General features: G+C 32.6%; 2 protein-coding genes and 1 long non-coding RNA gene across 5 annotated transcripts; 2 read left to right on the forward strand and 1 right to left on the reverse strand.

The window, feature by feature from the left end:
* The first annotated feature begins 3,745 nt into the window (after positions 1 to 3,745).
* LOC124950228 (innexin inx7-like) lies at positions 3,746 to 7,575 on the forward strand. Its single transcript, XM_047496677.1, has 7 exons — positions 3,746 to 4,241; positions 4,564 to 4,654; positions 4,775 to 4,847; positions 4,993 to 5,170; positions 5,548 to 5,885; positions 5,952 to 6,142; positions 6,216 to 7,575. The coding sequence occupies exons 1-7, from the start codon at positions 4,151 to 4,153 to the stop codon at positions 6,499 to 6,501; spliced, it is 1,248 nt and encodes a 415-aa protein (XP_047352633.1). The 5' UTR covers positions 3,746 to 4,150; the 3' UTR covers positions 6,502 to 7,575.
* LOC124950241 lies at positions 4,720 to 16,761 on the reverse strand. Of its 2 annotated transcripts, none has more exons than XR_007101298.1 (3): positions 14,665 to 16,761; positions 12,214 to 12,446; positions 4,720 to 12,073 (listed from the first exon to the last, which is right to left on the reverse strand). It is a non-coding gene; the product is annotated as an uncharacterized LOC124950241 (long non-coding RNA). The 2 variants fall into 2 exon arrangements; XR_007101299.1 differs by lacking the exon at positions 14,665 to 16,761 and adding an exon at positions 12,955 to 13,147.
* Positions 15,491 to 24,069, forward strand: LOC124950229 (innexin inx1). Of its 2 annotated transcripts, XR_007101291.1 has the most exons (5): positions 15,969 to 16,729; positions 21,287 to 21,394; positions 21,753 to 21,908; positions 22,157 to 23,073; positions 23,871 to 24,069. XR_007101291.1 is itself a non-coding variant. In XM_047496678.1 (4 exons), the coding sequence occupies exons 1-4, from the start codon at positions 16,478 to 16,480 to the stop codon at positions 22,733 to 22,735; spliced, it is 1,095 nt and encodes a 364-aa protein (XP_047352634.1). In that variant the 5' UTR covers positions 15,491 to 16,477; the 3' UTR covers positions 22,736 to 23,208. The 2 variants fall into 2 exon arrangements, 1 of the variants encoding a protein (XP_047352634.1); XM_047496678.1 differs by lacking the exon at positions 23,871 to 24,069 and having other exon boundaries at positions 15,491 to 16,729; positions 22,157 to 23,208.
* Positions 24,070 to 24,152: the final 83 nt, after the last annotated feature.

Below are 24,152 nucleotides of genomic sequence, written 5' to 3' on the forward strand. Positions count from 1 at the left end.
TTTGTGTACGTTTCGAGAATATCGTATTATACATATAGCGAGTGCGCAATGTGCTGATTAAGAGGAGAAAAAAAAAAACAATTAACATTTCACGTGTCGTCGTACAATTCGACGTTAAAGACGTTTTCTGTATTATTTTAATTCTCTTTCTTTTTAAAAAATGTTCGATAATAACAATGCCCTTAATTCTCAAAATTCGTTATTTCATCATATTTTTTTAGGTTGATGATATATTAAGTAAATATGTCAATGAATGGACATGATTTATCAAAATTGTAGTATCTGTGTGTCCCGTAACAAAATTTGTTCGAAGTAAGTACAAATTAATTTGATTTTATCTATATTCTTAATCTCTCACTTTTTATTAGCAAGATATAATCACGCAATTTATTTCAATTTTTCACGACCGTACTCCCGACGAATTTTCATCGAAATAATTTTCGAAATAACGCTTCGCCGTTTATATATACGTATACCACGATAAAATGTTCGGAGTCGAGAGACTGGTTATACGAGTTCGTTGCTTAAAAAGGTCGAACGGTGGTAAAGGAAAGAGAGAAAAAAGAATAAAAGGACGAGGGAATGTTGGACGACGTCGCGTTTATCTCGATGTATTATCGATCTCCGGTTAAACAGAGGGAGAGAAAGAGAGAGAGAGAGAGAGAGAGAGAAAGAGAGAGAGGTTTAAACGCAGGAACGACCTTTGGCTGAATTCTAAAGAGTATATAAACGAATGACCCTGCACGATTCCTACCTACACATTGTTGAGATTCATTACGTGGATCGGCGTCGATCACGTAGGTGCATGTGCAACATGGGGGAACATTTATACGTGCGTGTGCTCCGGTTTGCGATTAACGATCAGGAGCAAAACTGCGATTCTCTTCCCCCTTCTCTTTATCTCTCTTACTCTCACTCATGTCCAGGCAATATTTGAGGGTCGAACAATTTCAGGTTCCCCCCCGTAACATGGACGGATTAGGGTGCTGCTGCTAAGAGGAAAATTATTGTATTGCCGCTATAGTAAAATTAATGTCTATTACTCCGATGTTAACTCTGATCGTATTATGAATTTAACGACGTTACGTTCTGTTACAAATCTTTATTATTATTATTATTATTATTATTATTATTATTTGTCTACTGTCATTTCTACTTTCTACGGTTTAAACGCGATTACACGCGGTAAAACGTTAAGTGAGATCTATATCTATGTTTCTACGACGGATGTTAAAGAATTATAGTCATAACTGAGAAATCGGACCGAGGTCGTAGTCCGATTAGGTTAACGATTACCGTATGATGAACGGTATCGTATAACGATACACGATCAACATTAACGTAATCCTTATTTTTCTAACTTCACGCAAAGCTTCTACTTTTACGATCTTGAAATGTGAGTGGGATGTAGAGAATCTAGTGATCCAAAGATAATTATATTCTGATCACGAAGACCGAGACGACAGGGTCGAGGTTGCCGATGTTACTTCGAAGAAACTTGATTGGACGTCTTTTTCTATTCTTTAACTAGATATGGAACCCGTGCTACCGGTATTTAAAACTTCCTCTTCTTTGAGTATATCTTTGCCCTAGGGAAATATTCTAGAAAACGGATGTGCTTATAAAGAATACGCTTTCTTTTTATTTTGCTTTCTTTTTTGTTTTCTTTTTTCTTTTTTTTTTGTGATAAAAATATCCTTATTATTTGTCAAAGAAAAAAAAAAAAAAATTAAGAGACAAGTTGTTAGACCGAAAGGGAGATTTTATTTGATCACGTTTCGACTAAAAACACGGTAAAATATGAGCTTAACGAGTTAACGTTTTCTACCTTTCACCGAGTCCAGCTTTGTTCATACGTGCTACATGAGTGTATGTATAAATGTAATCTCTGTGCGTGTGTGTGTGTGTCTATGTATGCATGTATATATGTACATACGGACGGCAGACGAAGATTCGTAAATGTGAAAGAGAGAAAGAAGAAAGAGATTGTGAGAGCAAACGAGCATAGGTACCGAGTAGGTATCGAAGATGACGACGACAACGAAGAAGACGACGACAAAGCTCGGCGTGCACGTAAAGGAACGAAGAAGGGAGAGGACAGGATCTTCTTTGGAATACTCGTTCGTTCTGTTGGCTCGGCCTGGCCTGGCACGAGGGCAACGGCCGGTCAAAGTCCCTCCACCTTCGTAGCTGCACGCGCTTCATGGCCTTCTTCGTTTCTCTCTGCTTCTTCTCTGCTTTACAGGACTCTCTTACCAACTCAGCCTCCTCCTCTTCTTCTTCTTCTTCTTCTTCTTTTCGATTCCTCTAACGAAATTTCTCATAGTCGTATATTTACGATTATTTACCTGTCTATTATACTACTAGGCATACATTCAAACAAAACAAAGGGAGGGGACGGGGAAAACGTTCGTTATATTCCGATTAAGATTTCATATTTATCGATATCAATTATATAAAATTCGAGATTCGATTTGCATCATTTATCATAAATTTTCATATTCCAAATAGTATCTTTCAGGTTAGGAACAAGTACCTGTTAATTAACACGTAACTTTATTTCGGAGAATTATGTTTCCCCTGATCGATAACAAAATACCTTGGTATTTTATCGATATGATTTCGAAATTACTCGAGTTTTTTTCGTTCTTTGGATGGTATCATCATTTCGGACAATCATAGAACACGGTAATAGAATAAAAGTATTAATAGGAACGACATCTTATCTCTATTTGTTTTCCAGTTTGAAACTCATCGCGTGTTATTAAATCATAAAAATGTAAAAGTTTCATGACGAGATAATATCGAATGGTAAAAAAATACTCAAGGAAATATTATATTCTATATCAAAATAATTGTCCGACGAAAAAAACCTATAGAAATATTTGTTTACATTACTTTTATTATTAGATTAAGTCAAGTAATTATTATCATCCTAGTGACATCGTAGAAAAAGCAGTATAAGTTAAACCTTGGTATAAATTACATTTCGTAATCTTTACTACCGGCATAATACAGCTTATAACATGTATAGTTACGTGTGCTAGCCAATACAGTGAACAATTTGACCCAGAAATCTTTGCTTTTACGCCCATCGTGGAGATTATAAACGATAACTGATTACCGTCGAATGAAACAGAAATCGGTGTTATAGATTAGAGAAGAACAAAAAATGTACGATAAGCCATCTTAATCAAGATAACGAGAAATCATGATCAAATATTTTTCCGCTTACATTGATTAATCGAACGTATTAGATGTCGAAGAAAATCCAAGAATATTTCAATGAAAGATAATTTCAAAGAATAAATTTAATTAAATAAAATTTTTGAATACGTTAAAGATATTTTACGATGTGTGTATACGTAACTTAGCATATAAACGTAACGATATATATATATATATATATATATATATATATATAAATATGTAGATGTGTAGACATTACTGATACTAAACATACGTTGACAATGACAAAGAAGACATAAAGCTCTGTTAAAAGATTCAACGACAATGTAACTATCGTAAGCCATTGTGCTTACGTATTTTATCTCTCTCTTTCTCTCCCTTTCTATTGTATTTTTCGTATTGTATCTATACTACTAAAGGCTTTATCTTTCTTATCTCTGCTTATACACACCATCACACAATAACGTTACCTCACTCTTCGAAAGATAGCCACATTTTTTGACTTACATATTAGACACTTGAGAAGGCTGCTGCGCAATCGTCGTGCTGGTGATAACGTCGTTCATGAGATTCAATGTTGGTCAAAGAGCTCGATCACCTTAACTTCGTTGATATTACCAAGAGAGAAGAAACATAAGTTCTGTTTCTTATGGCAACGTCTTTACGCGTTTACGAATGTTAAACATTCTTTCCGTCGCACGACTTTACTATCAGAGCAACGAAGAAGGAAAAGGAGAAGAAGAAGAATTATAAGAAGAAGAAGAAGAAGAAGAAGGAGGAGGAGGAAGAAGAGGAGGAGGAGAAGGAGGAGAGGAAGGAGAAGAAGAAGAAGAAAAAAAAAGAAGAAAGGAGAATAGAAGGAAGAAGAAAAACAAGATCGCTTAATAATCATATTCTCGTGGAGAGACACGACAGTAAATTGCGTTAAATCTTCTTGCTGCATTCTCGTTGCATTCTAGCAATGGCGGCAACGTTTCTGTCAACGTTTTCTGTCCTAAAGGATCACGTAAAACTTAAAGTAGCCGAAGATTCAGCAGCTATTGATAATATCGGTAAATGCTCTTAATGTCTGCGTTCTTGAAGAATTCGTGTTTATCGTATATAACGGCTTATAAATCTGTTAGTCCTATTAGTTGATAAACTAAAAGTGTCATAGATCACGAGGTCATCTTTATCGATATATGTCACATGTGCTTGTGTATTATTTGTGTATTCGATCGTATTTATATATATCTTTCATATATATATATATACATATATATATATATATATATATATATATATATATGAAATAAAAGATAAAAAAAATAAGCAAAAATTTATTTTTGAAAAGAGAAAATAATTTTTTCTTTTCTTTTTTTTTTTTTTTTTCAGTTTTCAGATTACACTACAGGGTCACATTTTTGGCGTTGCTCGTCGGTAGTCTTTTGGTGTCTGCGAGACAATATATCGGCGAACACATAAGGTATAATTTTGTGAATAAAAATCGTCTATCTTTTAAATATTTATAAATATATAGAATAGAAAATGCATTGAACACATGTGTAAATTTTTTTTTTTTTTTTTTTTTTTTTTTTTGAAACAGATGCATAGCCGATTCATCGATAAATCCGCATGTTATAGAAACCTATTGCTTCTTTACGTCGACTTTCACCGTGGTAAGTCTTAAGAACGTTTATATTTAGTTATGCGTGGAATGACGATTCCTTTCATATCCGAGCGTCCCGTGAAAACGAAAGTCTTGTAATCTGTTACACGAGCAATTACGTACGTTCCTTATCGATGCAACGAATTTACTCGTAGGTGAAGCATATGAATGCATCGTACGTGAATGAAGGAGAAATTCCGCATCCTGGAGTTGGACCAATTGGGAAAAATGATGAGACTGTTCATCATGCGTATTATCAATGGGTACCTTTTGTTTTATTTTTCCAAGCTCTTCTCTTTTATCTACCACATTACATATGGCGAAAGACAGAAGGTAAGTTATTAATATCGTCTTGTATGAATTTGATATAAAATATATTTTATTACGATACAAGAACATTATATTGGTAATAGATTAACGCTTAATAATGTAATTCGATTGTATAAAAAAAACTACTGCGATTATATGAAATTTATGAAAATGTGAAAGATTTCATGACAATTATTCAGCTGATATCATTTATAATCATAGTTTACAATATTTCTTTAAAAAATGATTTGAAGATGAATAATACTATCAGTTTGACGATTGTTACCTCGCTCGATTTCTCTGAATTAACAGAAGCGTTGAAATTTAAAGACTTAAACAGAATTGTCAAGATATCTATATCCTTAGTAATATATTGAAGATGTGTGTGTGTGTGTGTTTAGGTGGTCGTTTGAAGAATTTAGTCTCGGGTTTACATGTGGCTTGCTTGGGTTTGCATGAAACGGCAATGAAGGTCAACGATAAATACCAAGTGCCATCGAAAGATGATGTTGATCAAAAGATACAAAAAATTCGAAAGGCATTTATCGAACGTATTTACATCAATCGAACTTGGTCTTATTATCTCACTTTTTGTGAGATATTAAATTTCATTAATGTTGTAACGCAAATTTATTTGACCAATTGGTTCCTTGGTGGAGCCTTTATGAATCTTGGTAAAATTATTGGAGACAAAAGCTACAGTGGAAGAATGGAGCCACTCGATATTGTCTTTCCCAAGGTATGAATCATACTTTCTTTATCTTTTTTCATTTAGATATTTTCTACGTGTTTTAATGATTCATAGGTAACAAAGTGTACATTCCATAAATATGGTTCTTCGGGTACGATACAAACTCACGATGCTCTTTGCGTGATGGCATTGAATATCATTAATGAGAAGATCTATACATTCCTGTGGTACTGGTTCATTATTCTATCCTTCATCACTTTGCTTGGGCTTATTTGGAGATTGATAACGATGGTATTACATGCTAGGTTGGTAATTATTTTTTAATTTTTTTTATAAAAATAATTTTTTACGATCTTCAATTATATTTTATTTCTTTAGAAGTGAGGCGTTTAACAAAATTCTTTTCTCTATGGCCTGTCCTGGAAAATATAATCCTTGGAATGTAGTTAGAGTTACTCGGGAATATCATTTTGGCGATTGGCTTTTTTTGTATTATATCGCCAAAAATTTAGACAATTATGTGTTCAAAGATCTCTTAGAAAGATTAGCTCAGGATCTCGAGAACATAAATCAAGGACAATACTATAAGACGACTTACTTAGACGTCGAAGAATATCCATTGCAGGAAAAATCGAAGACTTTGGATATTGAGACTTCTTCATAATTATTCGATCGAATCGAAGTATGTAAATGATTTAATTATCGCTGGGATGTGCCAAGTGATAAGACTATATATTTTTAATTTCGAAAGTGCCATACATATATATTGTTATAACGAATGATATATCGCGAAGAGACCAAATATTTTTAGTGAAAATATTATATAAAAGGGAAAATTTTTCTCGACGACGTAGAATAATTTTGTTCAAGTATTGCACGTACGCATTCGTTTTTTTTTTCTGTGGGATAAATAAAAAATGAAAGAAAGAAGAAGAAAAAAAAAGAAAAACATGGGAAAGATATTAAACGGGATGTGCATGTTACGAAGAAACGTGTTCATTTAGTGCCAGTTCTGAAAGTGGTGTTCTTAACACAATGGCTTGCCTGTTGAGAGGGGTTGACGCAGCGAAAAACGGAACTTAAGAATGCGAATCGAATGGGAAGAAAACAAAAGAGCCGAACCCTTTTCTAACAGCCATCTATGGTCCTTCGAGTTCCCTCTTTCGACTCTCGAAATGAGCCCTTTTCTATTTATCACTTCCATTGTACTTACGTACCAACGAAAGAAACGATGGACCGATTTTTATGAGAACCAGTCGGCTTTGAGCTGCCTTCTTTTAATCTTTTCTTCGTAGCTAGCTCGCGAAATAAAAAAAGAAAAAAGAAAAGAAAAAAGAAAAAAGAAAAAAGAAATAAAAAAACAAACGAAAAAGAACGTTCGCTTCGATGATTAGCAGAGTTGTCCTTAAAATTAGACTTTCAACGAGTCCATATCGCTAAATGAAAAAAAAAAATCCTCTCCTTGCTCAGTTTATTTCACGAGGGAAGACTAGATTAACGAGCTTATTTGTTGTGACTCGATCATGATCTCCAATCTTCTTCCAGCTGCCTTAAGCCCCCATTCATACGGTCTTACTTCGTTAAAATCTTCTTAGGCGTATCTTACGACGAAGTATTTTTTTTATTTTTATAATCTATTTTTTGTTCTCTCTGATACCTTCTAAAACGATCTCAGCGAAGATATTGCAGTGTTATGTATAAAGAAAAGAAAAAAAAAATATACAAATATATAATATCAGTTGATGTTTGTAAAGTAATTTGAGAACCTTTTTTCTTTTTTTTTTAACTATTCGTTCCATTTCAAACTATTACTCGAAACACGTAAGTTTGTTTTCCATGTTCACGAACGTGGCCAGATTAAAACGTTGTATCGCGTGACAGTGTCAAGAAGAAAGCTTAAATCGCTATTTGCGTGTCAATGCTCTTACACAGTCAAAGACATTCTTTTTGTACGTGCGTTAACTTGACGACATTTAAAATACAAGAACGTACGCATATGCGTAGCAGGTAAGTATACGTTGCGTTGACTCCTTAAGCGAGTCTCTCTATAGTTAAGATCGTTAAATCGTTAAGATCGTTGATATAGACATTATACATGGTGACCTATAAATTCGAAAGTAATTGACTGACGTTAAATGCGTCACTTATGTACGTTCTAATACTACGATAAATTAAAATACGATTAATTACGATAAATCCTGAATAAATATTTTCGAAATAAATGAGAATAATTTTTAATTAGCAATAATTAAATTACGCTTGAAAATAAACGTTACAAAAAATTTATATGCGCGTACGTGCCTGTGTATGTATCTGCGTATGCATTCAGAAAAGAAACTGTGAATCAGACAGTGGAATCATTCTTCGAAGATCTAAAAAGAATGAAATCCTTTTCCAGTCACGTAATAAGAGATATCTAAGGGTCAGTAAAGCTAATTATATCTAATCTATACGTAGAAAGTATGGAATTTCACTTGGAAATCAATTTCAATTTTAGCGTTATTAGTCACGAATAAAAGAAAGGATAAAGTTCCTCTGATTGACAGCGTTCATATAGAAAGCTACGATAAATCTATCGACGAATCAACAACGATTAATTATCCTTGATAACGAATGAAGTATCGGTAGGAACGAACACTTAATTAAAATTGTGATTTATCGAGAGAGTAAATTGGAATTGTAGGGGAAAAATTTCAATATTATCGAGAGAATATTTCCAAGAGTCTACGAGTCTCTGGGTTGCGTTATATACTTAAATATATATATATATATGTACATAGGACACATATATAACTGTAACTCAGCCCCTTGACTCGGCATGGTTGGGTCTCACGAGTTCAGGTATTATTCATATGAAAGGCCCGCGTGGGCCGTATCTCGGTGGTCCCTCGAACAAAGACCGGCTTTAGTTGAGGCTATAAAAGCAGAACTCTCGTAGAGATGCTAGAGAAGTCTGGAGAGCAGCTGGATGCTTTCTCGTTTGAGTTAGTCTCCTCCTTTAGAGCCCTTAGTCTTTTCTGCGTGGGCGGTTGACATTGCTCTCAGCTCTCATCAGACTAACTTTCGAAAATCGTATCTCTCTTACCCTCTCTCCTCTTTCTCTCTCTCTCTCTCTCTCTCATTTTTTTTCTTTCCAAATCGAATGCGTTCTTCTAAAATTCCATTGGAATTCCTTCGAAGTAATTTGCATGAAAAAAGAAGAAAAAAATTGAAGAAAAGAAAAGAAAAAGAAAAAAAAAAGAAAAAGAAAAAACATTCGTGTTCAACAAAAGATAAGTCGACGAACTTGTAAACTTATTATTCTTGATTTGTCCAAGCTCGTGTAAGATGGCTTTCTGAACGATCCTTCTGTCTCTGATCGGTTCTCCTTTCTTTCTTTGTTCCAATCCAGCTTCCTTTGTGATTCTAACAGCTCGTATATGTACTCACTGTGCATACCAATGTTCATACGTAGCGCCCTATTCGAAACAACAGAAATTGCTCGTCTGGATGTTTTTAAAGGAGTTTTTGATATTACGAAAAGAACAATGTCTCCTTGATGAATTATTCTTTCGAATGCTTTTAAGAATAGAAAGTCTCAAAATAATAGCTATTTCTTGATGAAATATTGAAGGTGTATATATATATATATATAGATTCTAATGTCACTTGTCCGTGAATAAAGTTCGTGAGGAGACTTAGTGAACATCGATTGGTAGGATATATCTGAGCGAGACATCAGGATGTGTATCTTGTGGTTCTTCTGCGAATAAAAAAATGGCTTCGTTCGTCGATGATCGAGAATGATCATGGTAGAAAAAAAAAAGAAAAAAAGAAAAAAAAAAGTAAGAGAAGAAGGATCGTTTGATCTTCAAATACACATACATATATATTCATATATTTATATAGATGTTTATATACTGTATTTCCTACTATGTGTTTGTCGCATGATTTCAAATTCCTTCTTCTTCAACGAGTTTGGCCCGTGCTTATAGAGTGAAACCGGTTTGAAAATTTATCTTCGAAACTATACTATACGCTTTCGCGAGATTCCACTTGTACAAGAGAGGAACGTTAAACCAATGGAGTCGATCAACTCGAAACAAAATTCGCTTTTTTTTTTACTACTAAACTTTTATACTTATATACTTTGTGATTTTAACTTTTTTTGTTCAATGTTCAATGTTCATATTTTTACGAGCTATAAATCATTAATTCATCAACGATTTCTATTTTCTGTTGACATATTGACAATGAGGGATAGAAGTTGTTTAGGCATGTCTCGTAAACTTTACTACTACGTTAATTATTTCATGTTGTAAGTAGGACGCCAAATGTATTGCTCTTCTTTGAGTGTATCTCCGTCAGCGATTCATTCGGACAGTAACGTCACTTCATTATCACATGTATTATACATATACATATACACATACGATTTCCATAAATCTATAAACATTATGCAAATCTTATAGGAAGTCGTCTATGTAATGAGTCTCCTTTGCGATTATATTTTGTTACTTAATGCAATATTCTCAAGGTCGAGTCAAGTAAATTATAATTTGTTAATTAAAAAATATGCATTATTTATACACACACACACACACACACACACACACACACACACACACATATATATATATAAATATATGATATATTATTGAATATGTGATCGTAGATTATTTCTAAAGCATCCAAAGAGAAGAACCATCCGCAGACTCGACATACATTCGTCACAATTGACACGATTGACCCGCAGAGGTTCTCAACGTGTAACGTCCAACGAACCGGTTTGACCGGGTCTAACAAGTACATTCCAAAGATCAGTGCGCACGCGTGTTCTCCAACGCTATGGAACATCTTATGATCATGATTCGAGTGATGATTTATAATATACAACTTACATAGCTTGTAAAATTTTAGATAACTTTCGATTTCATTTATTTACGTCTTTTTGATATTTATAGTAATATTTATACATGATAGAAAAAAAAAATTATGTTGACAACAGGATGTTATTATTACATGTGACTCTTATAGTACATACTTACAATGAAAACTCATCATTGTAATGCTTCCTTCGAGTGATCTCTAAACACGTAGGTAATCAATGAGAAACACACTCATAAAGAGAACGAGCAACGAAGTGATATCATGTTAGAAATCAATCAACGCTTTCACGAGAATCATAGTTAATGATTACCACATAAATTCTGAGAATAATAACAGTTGAAAATTATCCATGTCAATAGTTTTACCGTCGCTTTTTTTAATGCACGATAATAATTAACACTCGTAGGTGATGAAATGATCAATGTCCCTTACGTTGAAAGGACTATGTAATAAATTTCAAAACTCATCTAGATAGACAAAAATCTATGGACATATGTAATACATTTGAGGAAAGAGCAATTTTTCGGTAGAATCGGTACGTCACAACCGGCTCATTGTCATTGGCCATAGACGGACTCTAATTAAGATAATTGTGTCTAAGGACGTAGAATATAGAAACACACGAGCAAGCGAGCGAACAAACGAGAGATAGAGATAGAGATAGAGATATATAGAAAGAGAGAGAGAGAGAGAAAGAGAGAGAGAGAGAGAGTGAGAGAGTGAGAGAGTGAGAGAGTGAGAGAGCTAGTGTGAGCAGTTTTCACAGTAGGGGAGCGTAGGACGTTGTTGAGCTGTGGTTCGTCCATCGACTTTGATATATCGTTCTTTAGTGCGTTTATAAATAGATACCGAGGATATAGATTCGCATAGAGTATCAAATGACAGGGTTACTTTAGAGGTGCATATGTATTTTACTGTTCATCATGAACGAAAAGAGATAGCATAGTTTAAAAATAATTATCGTTTTTAAAATAATTCTATTTTACTATGTATCTAATGATTTTTGAATCTTTGAAAATCGTATATATGATTAATATATGTATCTTTTAATAGAATTATACTTTCTTAATTAAGATATATTCTTACATACGTTATAGATCGCGTTACTTCGTAAGCTTGTTTTTTTGCAATTATGTATGTAGACAGCATCGAAGTTACGATGACGGTGCCGTCACTTTATAAAATAGAAAGATCGAAAAGCGTACAACGATAGATCGTCTATCGCAAAACCATAATGTAAACTGTTTCATTACGAAAGATCCTTTTGATTTTTAAAGTTTATAAATATTTTATGTTGGTTTTTCTTTTCTTTTCTTCCTTTTTTTTTTTTTTCTCCCCCTTTAAATTACATTTTTACTAAGCAAATCCTGAAAACCAAAATTACTTCAGTATCTAATATTATCGATGAGAAATATTTCTTATTTATTCGTTAATAATTATATACATTATCTACTAAGATTTTATTCAAACATCGTCGACTAAAGTTAAACGACACTACGTTTCTTACCATATTTGAAATTGTCCTTGCAGAGTAGAGGAAGACAGATATCGTAATCGTCGAGATACATAGACGGTCGACGAAAAGCATACAATATCGCGTTGCTTTTCTGAAGCAGAAGTTACAACTGTTGCATCATGCTGCACATCTGGTCCGTGAACTGCTTCTGGTACGGTGAAGAGGACGCGGGAACATTAGCATATGCAGCCACGTAGGTAGGCAGGAACTCGCCTTGCGTTTGCCTGTTGAAAGAAACATTTCATCATCATTAAAATTAAAAATATCAATAAAAATGCATTCGATATTATTGCAGATATTTGTTGAATTCTAAAAAAAAAAAAAGGTTTAAACGTCCATTCTCCATATATAAATGAAAAATATAATTCCATATATAAAATACATAACCTAAAATATTATATTATAAACTTAAGATTAAATTATTCCTTGGATAATTTTTTTTTTTTTTTCGAACTTTATGATGATCCATTTAATTACATAATCGATTAAAAATTTTATTTATGAATAACTATATGATCGTAAATAAAAATAAAATAATATAAACAAAAAGGGATGACGTATTATTCCCATGAAACTCAACGAGAACGGAAGGATGATGTGGGTTAACGGAATTTTTATTCTTCTGTGATTTCATTCAGTTTAGATGGATTTAAATTCATGATTCAAGTGTGATTAGCAAGAATTAAAATTTATGATGACTTAAAGCTCGTATGTACACAAGTATGTGCATACTTATGGATTTATGAATGCCTATCCTCTTCTGTAGGCAATGTTAGTCATCGTTGTTTTGTAGTACTCCGATGATCGGTAGATAATATATGGTATGTTAAAAAGAAAAAGAAAAATAAAGAGACTTATGGAACAGGAGAAAGCAAAACCACAGAGCCAGTATTCGTCGTTACTGGACGTGAATTCAAGGAGACCAAAGAGAAAAAGACAAAGGTCGAGAAAAAAAGAAAGAGAGAGAGAGAGAGAGAGAGAGAGAGAGAGAGAGAGAGAGTGAGAGAGAGTGAGACAAGGAATTTAGGACATTTCAAATGGAACTTTTGAAAAGTTTTTCTTCGAAGGACCTTTGAACAAGGTGATTACTTATCGTTAGATCTACGTGAGATCTTTAAAGTATTAAAATTTAATACTTTCTACGAAGACAATTACAAAAGCCTTGGATAGTATTATTTATCGAAGATAAACGTTATTAAGTAATTAGAATGATTTATTATTATTTCGTAAAGAAGAACAAATTTCACTGAATTTTTATCGATTCGTTTATGATTATAGATATATTCGCATAAACAAATTTTAAACATACCAATATAATCGTTGCCTTTAAAATTAAGAGACAGAAAAAGTCAACGTTTTTTTATCGTCGATATAAATATACACAACACCATCATACACACATACATGTACACATACACATACACGTGCGAGCGCACGACAGTAACACGTGTTTCATATATTTTTACATATGGGTACAGTTGCCAGACTAACTTTCTATATTTTTTTCCTCCATAACAATTTCATTTATTCGAGCGAAATATTTTAAAGGTTCTTAAGAACATAACCAATGATCTTAATGGTTTTGTATCTACTATAAATCCAATCGAAAATTGTTATAATTTATAATCTTAAAAAAAAAAAAAAAAAAGGATTATAAAGGTTACTTTTTCATATACATTTTAATGTTATATACCTTCGATAGCTGGCAGCACCAACTTCATCTCCTAAGATAGATTCGCTTCATGGACAAATCTTAATATTATTTTCTGCATAATTTTTCTTTGTTTTTCTTTTTTTTTTTTTCTTCTATTAATTTATTTAAAATAAATATTGGAATATTGAAATAATATTATATAATTTTCTTATTTCTAATAATTATATTTATTATTCAAATTGATAGGATAAATATATAAACACTAGGAAAGCTTTTAACCGTTGGAAAATTGTAAATTTAAAATTGAAGTAAAGGATTGGTTCGTTGAGTGATCAGTTCTGGAAGTGACCAATCAAGTATCTATGTATCATGATGAAGAATAAAAAGATATATCAATCGATACAATCGATTTAATCGGATAGATCATCATCTATCGTATAGATATATGAGACGACGTTTCGTATTAATTTTTTAATCGATCCGAGAAGAGATAATAATCGTTAAAATTAACGAATTAAACATAAAGATCGTCGATTTTTCTCGATATCACCATGACTCCTACTTTCCTTTGCCTACATAGAATACGAGGAGAAAAGCCCTTATGTGTGTATCGATGGACGACCGATGCGTGGAACGAAGAAAAAAGTCGAATCTAACGGTAATAACAAAGCATGTTAGCGCACACATTTCGTTTCGTGTGTAATGTATTGGTAACAAAAGAGACAGAGAGAGAGAGAGAGAGAGAGAGAGAGAGAGAGAAAAGAAAGGAAAAGAGACAGTAGACATACGTAGCGTATTGTATGTAGTTAAAAAATATGTAGACGAGGTGGGAGAGATCACATCTGGTCCCCCTCTTCGTTTCGTGCCCTTCCCCTCTCTTTTTCTCTCTTGGACGTGTTCCCTCTCCTGTAAAAGTACGACGAGCCCCCGGCATCCGCAGTCGAGCCCCTCTTGCGCTACCGATTTTCTCCCCTCCCCCCGTTACGACGAGAAACAACAAACGATCGCAGTGTGTTCCTCGCCAGTCGCCGTTCGAGAGTACTGGTACGCGCGTTAAACTACGTGCGTATTTACGGACACGTATTTACGAAAGAAAAAGAAAATAAGAATTAAAAAAAAAGAAACTTTTAACAGAAGAGAACCAGGACGATTTCTTTACGTTTATGTTACATATCTTGTCGGCGGCGGCGGCTTTCAAAGGAATAAAACTCGATTCACGGCGCGATCGCGGCGAGTGAAAGAAAAAGAGAGAGAGAGAGAGAGAGAGAGAGAGAGAGAAAGAGAAAGGAGAATGGGGGATATAGAGAAGGAAAGAGCGTGAGGGTAAACCTATGGAGAAGGAGAAAGAGAGAGAGAGAGAGAGAGAGAGAGAGAAAGAAGAGGGGGATAGTCTGGACGTAGAAAGGGAGGAAAAGAGGGATAAATACGACGAGAGGGAGGAGCAGTAAAGGATAGGTAACGAATCGGTAGTTACACAACTTCGTATTACTTCTATACTTTTTAAACGACTCAAACGATATATAAATAACCGATATATAAATATATATTATACGATTTATTATAAAAGATTTTTCGAGGATAGAGAGACGAAGAAAAACTTGGTTGATGGTAAATTTAAAAAAAAAAAAAAAAAGACAAAAATAGAACAAAAATAATAATAATAAAATTGAAAAAATAACGTTCGTAGAGTTTACGTTTTTTTAAAATAAGGGAGAGAAAAATAGAAAGAGAAAGGTTCGAATGTGTTGCACGTTCGTCGCATTAGTCAGAAGAAAAGAGAGAGAAGCGAAAAAAAAAGAGAGAGAGAGAGAGAGAGAGAGAGAATACAGTCTGTCGTTCGCGCGCCAGAAACTTTGATTCGGACATTCTCGGTTAAACTCGGTTTTATCCGGCTCGCGCCGTACACAGGGCAGCACGTGTTCGAAAAATGCATCGGTACGGGCAAACGAGTCCCGATTCGTGACGACGCGGTCGGTTGTGCGTTCACGAGTGGTGGTTGCTAGTAGCTTAGGCTTTATATCTCTTTTTCTCTCTCTTTCTCTCTCTGTCTCTCTCTCTCTCTCTCTCTTTTTCTCTCTCTTCTTTTGCTTAGCTTTACGTTCGCTGACCTCTATCGTTTCATCATCGTCTTCTCTTCGTCGTTGTCTCCGTCATAGACGTCATTCGTGACCGAGGTCTTGTCTCCTTGTCGAGCGAGAAGAAATAGAGAAAGAGAGAAGAAGAAGAAGAAGAAGAAGAAGAAGAAGAAGAGGACGACGCGCTCGAGCGTGGTGAAGGGCAACGAATGGTAAAAGGGAGGGGGAGGAAGAGAGAAAAGAAGAGGGAAAAAGGATCGTCGTTTGTTGTTCGCTTTCCGAGAAGAAAGAACTAGACAGACACAGTGGCAAAAGGGGGATTGATTTCCAAGTTTTCGAACGATTTTGTTAAACGGTTTGTTACAAGGGAGGGTATTGTCATTATTTTATATATGTGTTAGAATCCTTTCGATAGAGGGAGAGAGACAGACAAACAGACAGAGAGAGTGAGAGAGAGAGGGAGGGAGAGAGAGAAAGAGAGAGGAAGAAAATTTCGATCAAAAGTGATTAAAGAAGAAGAACGATCATGTTTAGGCTTTTGGGTGGTCTAGCCTATTATCTCAAATGGCAAGAAGTCTCCACCGTATCTTTGCTCTTTCGCATACATAATAACTTTACTTCGGTGGTGCTTCTAACTTGCTCAATAATAATCACCGCGAATCAGTTCGTTGGAAATCCAATCTCATGTATCGTCGGTCATGGCCTGCCACAACATGTCATCAACACCTACTGTTGGATAACCTCAACGTTCACGATGCCAGACGCTTTCAGTCGACAGGTGGGTTTACGCTTCTTTGCAATTCACCCTTTTATTTTAATATCGCATTCTTTTCTCTTTCTATCTTTTTTTTTCTTTTTTTTTTTTTTTTTTTTTTTGAACGTCCCGCAATTTTCTTTTCTTTCCCCCACCACCTCCCCTCCCTACATCCCTTCCTCCCTCCCTCTCTCCTCCATTTACGATACCCTACGTTCTTTTTTACTCGTGATAAATGTTATTTAGGTTAAATTTTCTTTTCATAATCAATCTCTGGAAGAGAGCATTCATATGTGTCAATATGCTTATAACCATTACTAAATAACTTAATAGAATGTATCTATTCAACAAAGGTAATGGCGGGTGGTCACGTTTGAATTGAGATTTATTTCAATAAGCAATGCCGTTAGAAATTATTTATCGATTGTTTTATGTTTAATTTGGTATACGAATAATTAGTATAAAAAAAATGTTCTCCCTCCTGTTCACGTTCGATTTCATTTTCGAAAGTAACAATTTGTCATTTTGATTAATCGTTGAAATTTTTTTTTTCTTTTTTTTTTTTTTTTACATTAATTATTCTATAACGATCGAATCAGATCAACTCGCGACATATTGGTCAACGAGAGAGTGTATCTATTAAAAATGTATGACCACGGATCGAATTCAACTACTTTTAGGATATAATTACGTATACGTGTATGCATGGCGAGTATCAACAACCGCGAGATCATTGGATACATCGAGATTTTTCCTTCTTTTCTTTTCTTTTTCTTTTTTTTTCTTTCTTCCTTTTTTTTTCTTTCTTTCGTTCTTTTTTCTTTTTTTTTTCTTTTTTTTTTTTTTTTTAAGGGTCGTTATAGGATATATATCGTTTACAGATATCTGAAATCAATGCAAAATCGGAAGGTTTTTCAATCGTATCGTGTATTTCTATCGTGTTTATTCCTTCAAAAGTATTTTTAGAACATTGCATAACAAAAAAGGAGATATTTGCGATATTGCGAAGATATTTATGTGGATATTTGTTATGTTAATTCGTACATATATATTTTTCTTCTTTTACAAAAGATGGAGGAAGTTGTCTCGGAAAAAAAAAAAAAAGAAAAGAATAAAGATTTATCCTTTTTTTTTTCTTCCCTTTTAACTTTCTTGTCAATCATTTAACCTGTACATACGTATGTAGTACCATCATCATAAATGATGACGTGCTATTGCGTATATAATTTCACTTTAAATCATTTCGATGTATACGTACATTAAATGTATTTCATAATAATGATATGTCTTATTAGATCACTTAATTATATCGCCGCCAGTCTTATCGCTTACATACGGATAACCGTATATCTTCGTATAATTACGATTTAGGTTAATGAAGAACAGGAAATTGTTTACAGGAAAGGGAGAAAGAAAAAATAAGGTTATCTTATTTAACACGTGCGATCGTCTTTTGATTCCCTCGTCGTTCTTTTGTTTTTCTTTTCGTAGTCTGTATAAAAGCGCGGCTTTTTTAAATCGTTTCGACGAGTGAAAACATCGAAAAAAAAAAGAAAAAAAAAAAGAAAGAAAAAAACTCCGTTGTACTTTTTTGGAAAGAATTGCGTCATTTATATTACGTATAGATTATTCGTGGTCCAATGATTTTGCTCTTACATTGGACTTTCGCAAGTCGATCGATCGATTAAACGTATACACGGTGTACAAAACGAAAAAAGAAAAACATTTAATATTTTAGTACAATGCATAGAACACAACTGTACTAAATGGAAAAAAAAAAAAAATCTTTAGTATGCATAGGTAAAAAGATCAATTATTTCTGATTAACTTACCAATTGTTTCTATTTACAGAAGATATGTTTCTATATTATTCTCTCCTTTCATCATTTTTATACACACTTAGTAGTATCTTTTTCTCACAGAGTCACGGAATCCTTTCGAAAATTCCACATCTTTGTTGGATAATTTCACAAGGATTGGCAAGTAAGGTTTCGTAATTCTTCGAAGTTTATATATCGGCGAAGAATTTTTTTTTTTTTTTTTTTTAAATATTCCCGATAAAAAGAAATCCAAAGAGTTCTCAAATTCATCTTTGAATCGAAATCAGTTTGATTCGCGAAGACGTTAGAAAGAAGATTTTTAGAAACGGAGCGTATGAAGAGGGAGGGAACTTTTGAATTGAGAAAACTTTTCCATATAAGAACGTTCATGTTGATGACAATTGATCAATTAGCCGATGTTTTAATTTTGAAAATTGATTGAGAATATTCGAAAGGCGATTTATAAATACTAAAGATAATATTGCACGTTATGATAAAAATTAATAGATCAATCATGATACTAACGTACAAAAATATTTATATTTTAGAAATGATTGATCCTTCGATCTACATTTATTAGGACTTTTTACTTGATAGTAATTCTATGCATTGTATAAATATTGAATGGCTTTTTTTTTTCAACACCCTATATATATCTCTTATAGACGTAGAAAACTTTCTATCGGTATCAATCTATCTATCGGATCTATTATTTTCATTTTCTTTTTTTCTTTTTTCTTTTTTTTTTTTTCTAAATTTAATACACCGTGAACGTTTAAAATATAAAATTTATGCGAATAGAATATAGTTTCGTTTGTTATAATTTAATCTTTAGCAAGTTATTATAATTTCGACGAAAGTAAAAGAAAGTGTTCTGAGTGAAGAGAATACAGTTTTTTTTTTTTTTTTTTTTTTTTTTTTTTTTTTTTTTCTTTATATTTTTCCTTTCGAAGTAGCTAAGTAATAATAATATGAGATCTTCTTGGAACATTGAATCTTACTCAACATCTTCGTTTGTCATTCAGAGTGTAACGGCGAGCTCTCATGACACTTATGGTGGTTGCTCTCATGTTCGAGCGTATAAAACAAAGGGACCTCCAACAGTGTTGTATCTTTGACAGTTAGATCCCTGTTCCTTTATATACAAGTATAACACTCACATATGAAATGAATATTAAGGTCCATTTATTCCTTTCCGGTCAATTTCATAGTCGTTAGTGTACTATCCATTCAAAGATTAATAAATAGACATACCCGTTATATTTTCATATTAATAAATTTTCATCGATTTATTTATATCGATTGTTATTATTACTCTATCTAAATTTAATTAATTTTCTTTTTTTTTATTTATATATATTTATTATTAAATTTAATTTATATTTATCTTTATTATGAAGGATTATTCAGAAGTCACGTAATCCTAATTAATCAGTTCATATCGTTATTAGAAATCGATGAATAGAAGCATTAGAATATCACACACACACACACACACACACATACACACCGCACGCACGACATAACAAATTTCAAGATATTTATGTTGTAAGAGTTTCTTTTTTTTTTTTTTTTTTTTTTGGAAATCGCATAATTTCTCATGTATTGTGATCGTCTAAATCACATAGATCATTCTTTAGACTTTTTCTTTGAGGATCACTTTTAAAAGAAAATGTTCTATGAAAGCAACACATGCACACTCAATGTACGTACTAGACGTGGAAGAAGATCTAGAGAGATAAATATCGTCAACGTAAATGCAATGACTCTATGGAAGATTGCAGCGAGAGTTGTGAAACGTATTAAAGCTTTCATAAACATTAATGGAGGACATTTCCAGTATCTATTGTAGGTCAGAAATATAAATGTAATCAATTTCTTTCTTATATAATTATTGGCTTATTTAAAAAAATAATTTATTATATGATTTGTATGTCTTTTGGATCATCCTGTATTGTGACAAATTTTTTTTAGATTATACAATACCATTCGAGTTATCATGAAACTGAACAGCATAATATCATTATCATAATTGATTGGAGAAAATAGACGTTTAATAAAGACAGTATTGAAACGATTTCAAAATCGATTGTTTGAATTTATTACAGTAATAATCTTCACAAAGGATGTGATTTAGATATCCACTTCGTTTTATTTTATTTCGTAATAAGAGTATCCTATTTTATAGCTGTGCTATAAAACGTTGATTTATCGAGAGAAATGGGGTTTGATTTGAAATCAAAAAATTTTAAGAGATAAAGAGAGAAAGAGAGTAGAGCAATAGTTTACCCATTGTTTCTTTGGTGTGTGTATGTGTGTATATTTGTATGTATATATACATATATATATGTATCTATATATATTTATCCTGTGTATGTATCTATCTGTATATCTATGTGTACCATCCTATGTATGTCATTCTATGATATACAAATGTATGTACAACGTGTATGTATCATTGTATTTATGTATGTATTTATGTATCTATGAGTACGTAAGTACCTATTTACGCGCGCACGTCCTGTGTGTGTGTGTGTGTATGTACATTGTCATAAATAGCTCGCCTAGGGCTATACTCAGACATACGAAGTGATGTAAGCAGCAGAGAAAGAGAGAGAAAGAGAGAGAGAGAAAGAGAGAGAGAGAGAGAGAGAGAGAGAGAGAGAAAGCGCATGTTTAGTAATGTATATTAAATTCATCGTTGATATGCAGATATATGATTTCATTGTCATCCTATTATCAAAGTATCATATGTTCATAGATGGGCACTGAGGTGGCACATCCAGGGGTAGCAAACGATTTAGGAGACGTCAATGCAAGGAAATACTATACTTACTACCAGTGGGTTTGCTTCGTACTCTTCTTCCAGGTATTAACTTCTTTATCATTGAATTCTACACGTGCGACATACGGTAGGTCGCGATAAAGAATATATAGACTTACAATTTGTGCATCCGATCTGATTCTATCATCTTACAGTACGTCCTTTTTATCATGGTTTATATATCCTTTCTTGTAATTTCTTATTATAGATTTTATTGACATCTGTTTATGATGGTACATCAAGTTGCAACCTGTGCGACTTAATTTATAAATTATGTTATATTATATCATTTTCTTTTCTTCCGAGTATAATATATTTATTTGTTTATCTTTTTTAATTGTTTCTTTATTTATTTGTTTGTTTATTTATTTACTTTTTTTTTTTTTTTTTTTTTGTCACTTAGGCAATTTTATGCTATACACCTCAATGGCTCTGGAACATGTGGGAAGGTGGATTGATGAATACATTGATCATGGGAATGAATTGTGGCATTGATAAGCAAGATATCATCAAGAAGAAAAAATCAAAGTTGATGGAATATATTATGTCCCATTTAACGGTAAGAATAATAAATAAATTAATAAATAAATAAATAAATATAAAAATATATATATTAAAATACACTGAAGCGTATTTCATATGTGATGGTTTATGGAATGTAAAATACAAGAATTTATTTTGTATATGAATAATTAGAGAAAAATAAAAGAAAGGGGAGATGTACATATGCAGAGACGCTCCCGTTAGATTCAATTTGGTCTCATTGAGTTCAATTCGAGTTAACTCAGCGATTATTTGTTCTTTCAGAGGCATCAAAAGTACGTGTATCACTACTTCGCTTGCGAGCTCTTGTGCCTGGTCAATATTATTGGACAACTGTACCTGATGAATCGTTTCTTCGATGGAGAATTTCTTAATTATGGCCTTCGTGTATTACACATATCGAATACACCGCAAGAGAATCGCTTTGATCCTATGGTTTACGTATTCCCTCGTGTTACAAAATGCATATTTCACAAATACGGTGCTTCCGGTACGATACAGAAGCACGATTCATTATGCGTTTTACCGCTAAATATAGTCAACGAAAAGACTTATATCTTCATTTGGTTCTGGTATATCATTCTCTCCATATTTTTGATCGGTTTGGTCGCTTACAGAGCTGCTATAATATTTGCACCGGCCGTAAGACCAAGATTGTTGCATATCGCATCGCCTGGAATATCAATTGAAACGTGTCAAAGTATTAGTAGAAAAGTAGATCTTGGTGATTGGTGGATACTTTATATTCTTTCGTGGAATATGGACGGTATACTTTATAAAGACTTTTTAGAAGAACTTACGAAAAAAATGAGCTCCCATATTTCTCAACCGATCAATGCTTAAATTTATTTAGCAATTGTAAAATTATATCTAATTATATTTTGCAGTTTAAATATTAACAAGGGACTGACTAGAGTCTAATGTGACTCGTGTTGACATGTTTCTTTATTATACGAGAGAATACTCGTTAAAAAAAAAAAAAAAAAAAAGAAAAAAAAGAAAAAAAAAAAACAAAAAAAAAAACAAAAAAAGACAAAAAAAAAAGTTAAACGTTTACATAATTTTTGATAATAATTTTACAATGTCGGCGATGTAGTCGTCGTAAGATAGTTTATAAACAACATGAGGGATATATTGCCATTTTTGATAATAATTTTGGTATATCAGTGACGTCATCAATCGTAAGATAGTTTTTAAGTAAAACATTACTTCGTACGTATGGTTTAGATAATTGATTATATTGCATTTGCGTAAAAACGTATAAGAGATTATCAAAAGAATTATAAGAATAATATTATATTTAGTATATGAAATCATATAAACATCTCTTTATTTTTTTTTTTCTTATATATATATATATATATATATATATATATATATATATATATATATATATACATGCGCGCCATGATCTGAATCGATTTTTGTCTTATATTGATTCCTCGATCGACAGATCAATTTTGTACTTCGCAAACGTTCCTTATCGTTGCTCGAAGATCATTCGTGCGTTTCTATTGCATTTCTTTAAAGCATAGTATGTTTATAATTAATTAATTAATTAATTAATTAATTAATGACATAATTAATATCTATGATCTTTTGATAATATAAAAGTTCACTCGAGTGTGTTGGATATACACATGACCGTGAACTCATATTAGTTTTATAAAACAATTTGCGATTATTCTTTCCATGTATTAGATAATTTCGAACGATGATTATCTTACTCGTTCTTATAAATATTTTATATCATTGAATCATTTACCATCAAATGGTATTTATGATTTATAAGGATTAATTCATGAACAAAAAAGAGGTGATATAGATTAGAAACTTTCATTAGATGTTCTTTCTTTCTACATAGAAAATTATTGAAATAAGTTGAAATTATAGTTCTATTGTATTTAATTTGATGAAATGTAAGTAATATTTTAGAACGACACATTTCTATAAAATACTTTGCCCACTTGTGTTCCAGAATTAACAACAAGAACAACAACAACAACAACAACAACAACAAAAACAATAACACAATAACTAATCGTTATTACAAAAGACTTTTCTAATTCACTATTGTGGATCTTCCAGCAGCTTTATAGTACGTAAGACAGATATTCGGATAAGCAATTTATTTGTATCCACGTATACGATTGTATAAAGATTACTTTTGAAATGATTTTAAAGTCTTCATTTTAATCATCTACTAAAATTAAAAAAAGAAAAAAAAAAGAAAAAAAAAGATAAAGAAAAACAGGATAGA

This window comes from Vespa velutina, chromosome 6, assembly GCF_912470025.1.
Source record: "Vespa velutina chromosome 6, iVesVel2.1, whole genome shotgun sequence".
NCBI lineage: Eukaryota > Metazoa > Arthropoda > Insecta > Hymenoptera > Vespidae > Vespa > Vespa velutina.

What these genes read in the sequence shown, in the direction of transcription:
- LOC124950228 (XM_047496677.1), top strand. Translation starts at nt 4,151, where the DNA reads ATGGCGGCAACGTTTCTGTCAACGTTTTCTGTCCTAAAGGATCACGTA. An exon ending in TTACGTCGACTTTCACCGTG is followed by an intron (nt 4,848 to 4,992) that starts GTAAGTCTTAAG and finishes ATTTACTCGTAG; the next exon opens with GTGAAGCATATGAATGCATC. An exon ending in CATATGGCGAAAGACAGAAG is followed by an intron (nt 5,171 to 5,547) that starts GTAAGTTATTAA and finishes GTGTGTGTTTAG; the next exon opens with GTGGTCGTTTGAAGAATTTA.
- LOC124950229 (XM_047496678.1), top strand. Translation starts at nt 16,478, where the DNA reads ATGTTTAGGCTTTTGGGTGGTCTAGCCTATTATCTCAAATGGCAAGAA. An exon ending in CAGACGCTTTCAGTCGACAG is followed by an intron (nt 16,730 to 21,286) that starts GTGGGTTTACGC and finishes ATATGTTCATAG; the next exon opens with ATGGGCACTGAGGTGGCACA. An exon ending in GCTTCGTACTCTTCTTCCAG is followed by an intron (nt 21,395 to 21,752) that starts GTATTAACTTCT and finishes TTTGTCACTTAG; the next exon opens with GCAATTTTATGCTATACACC.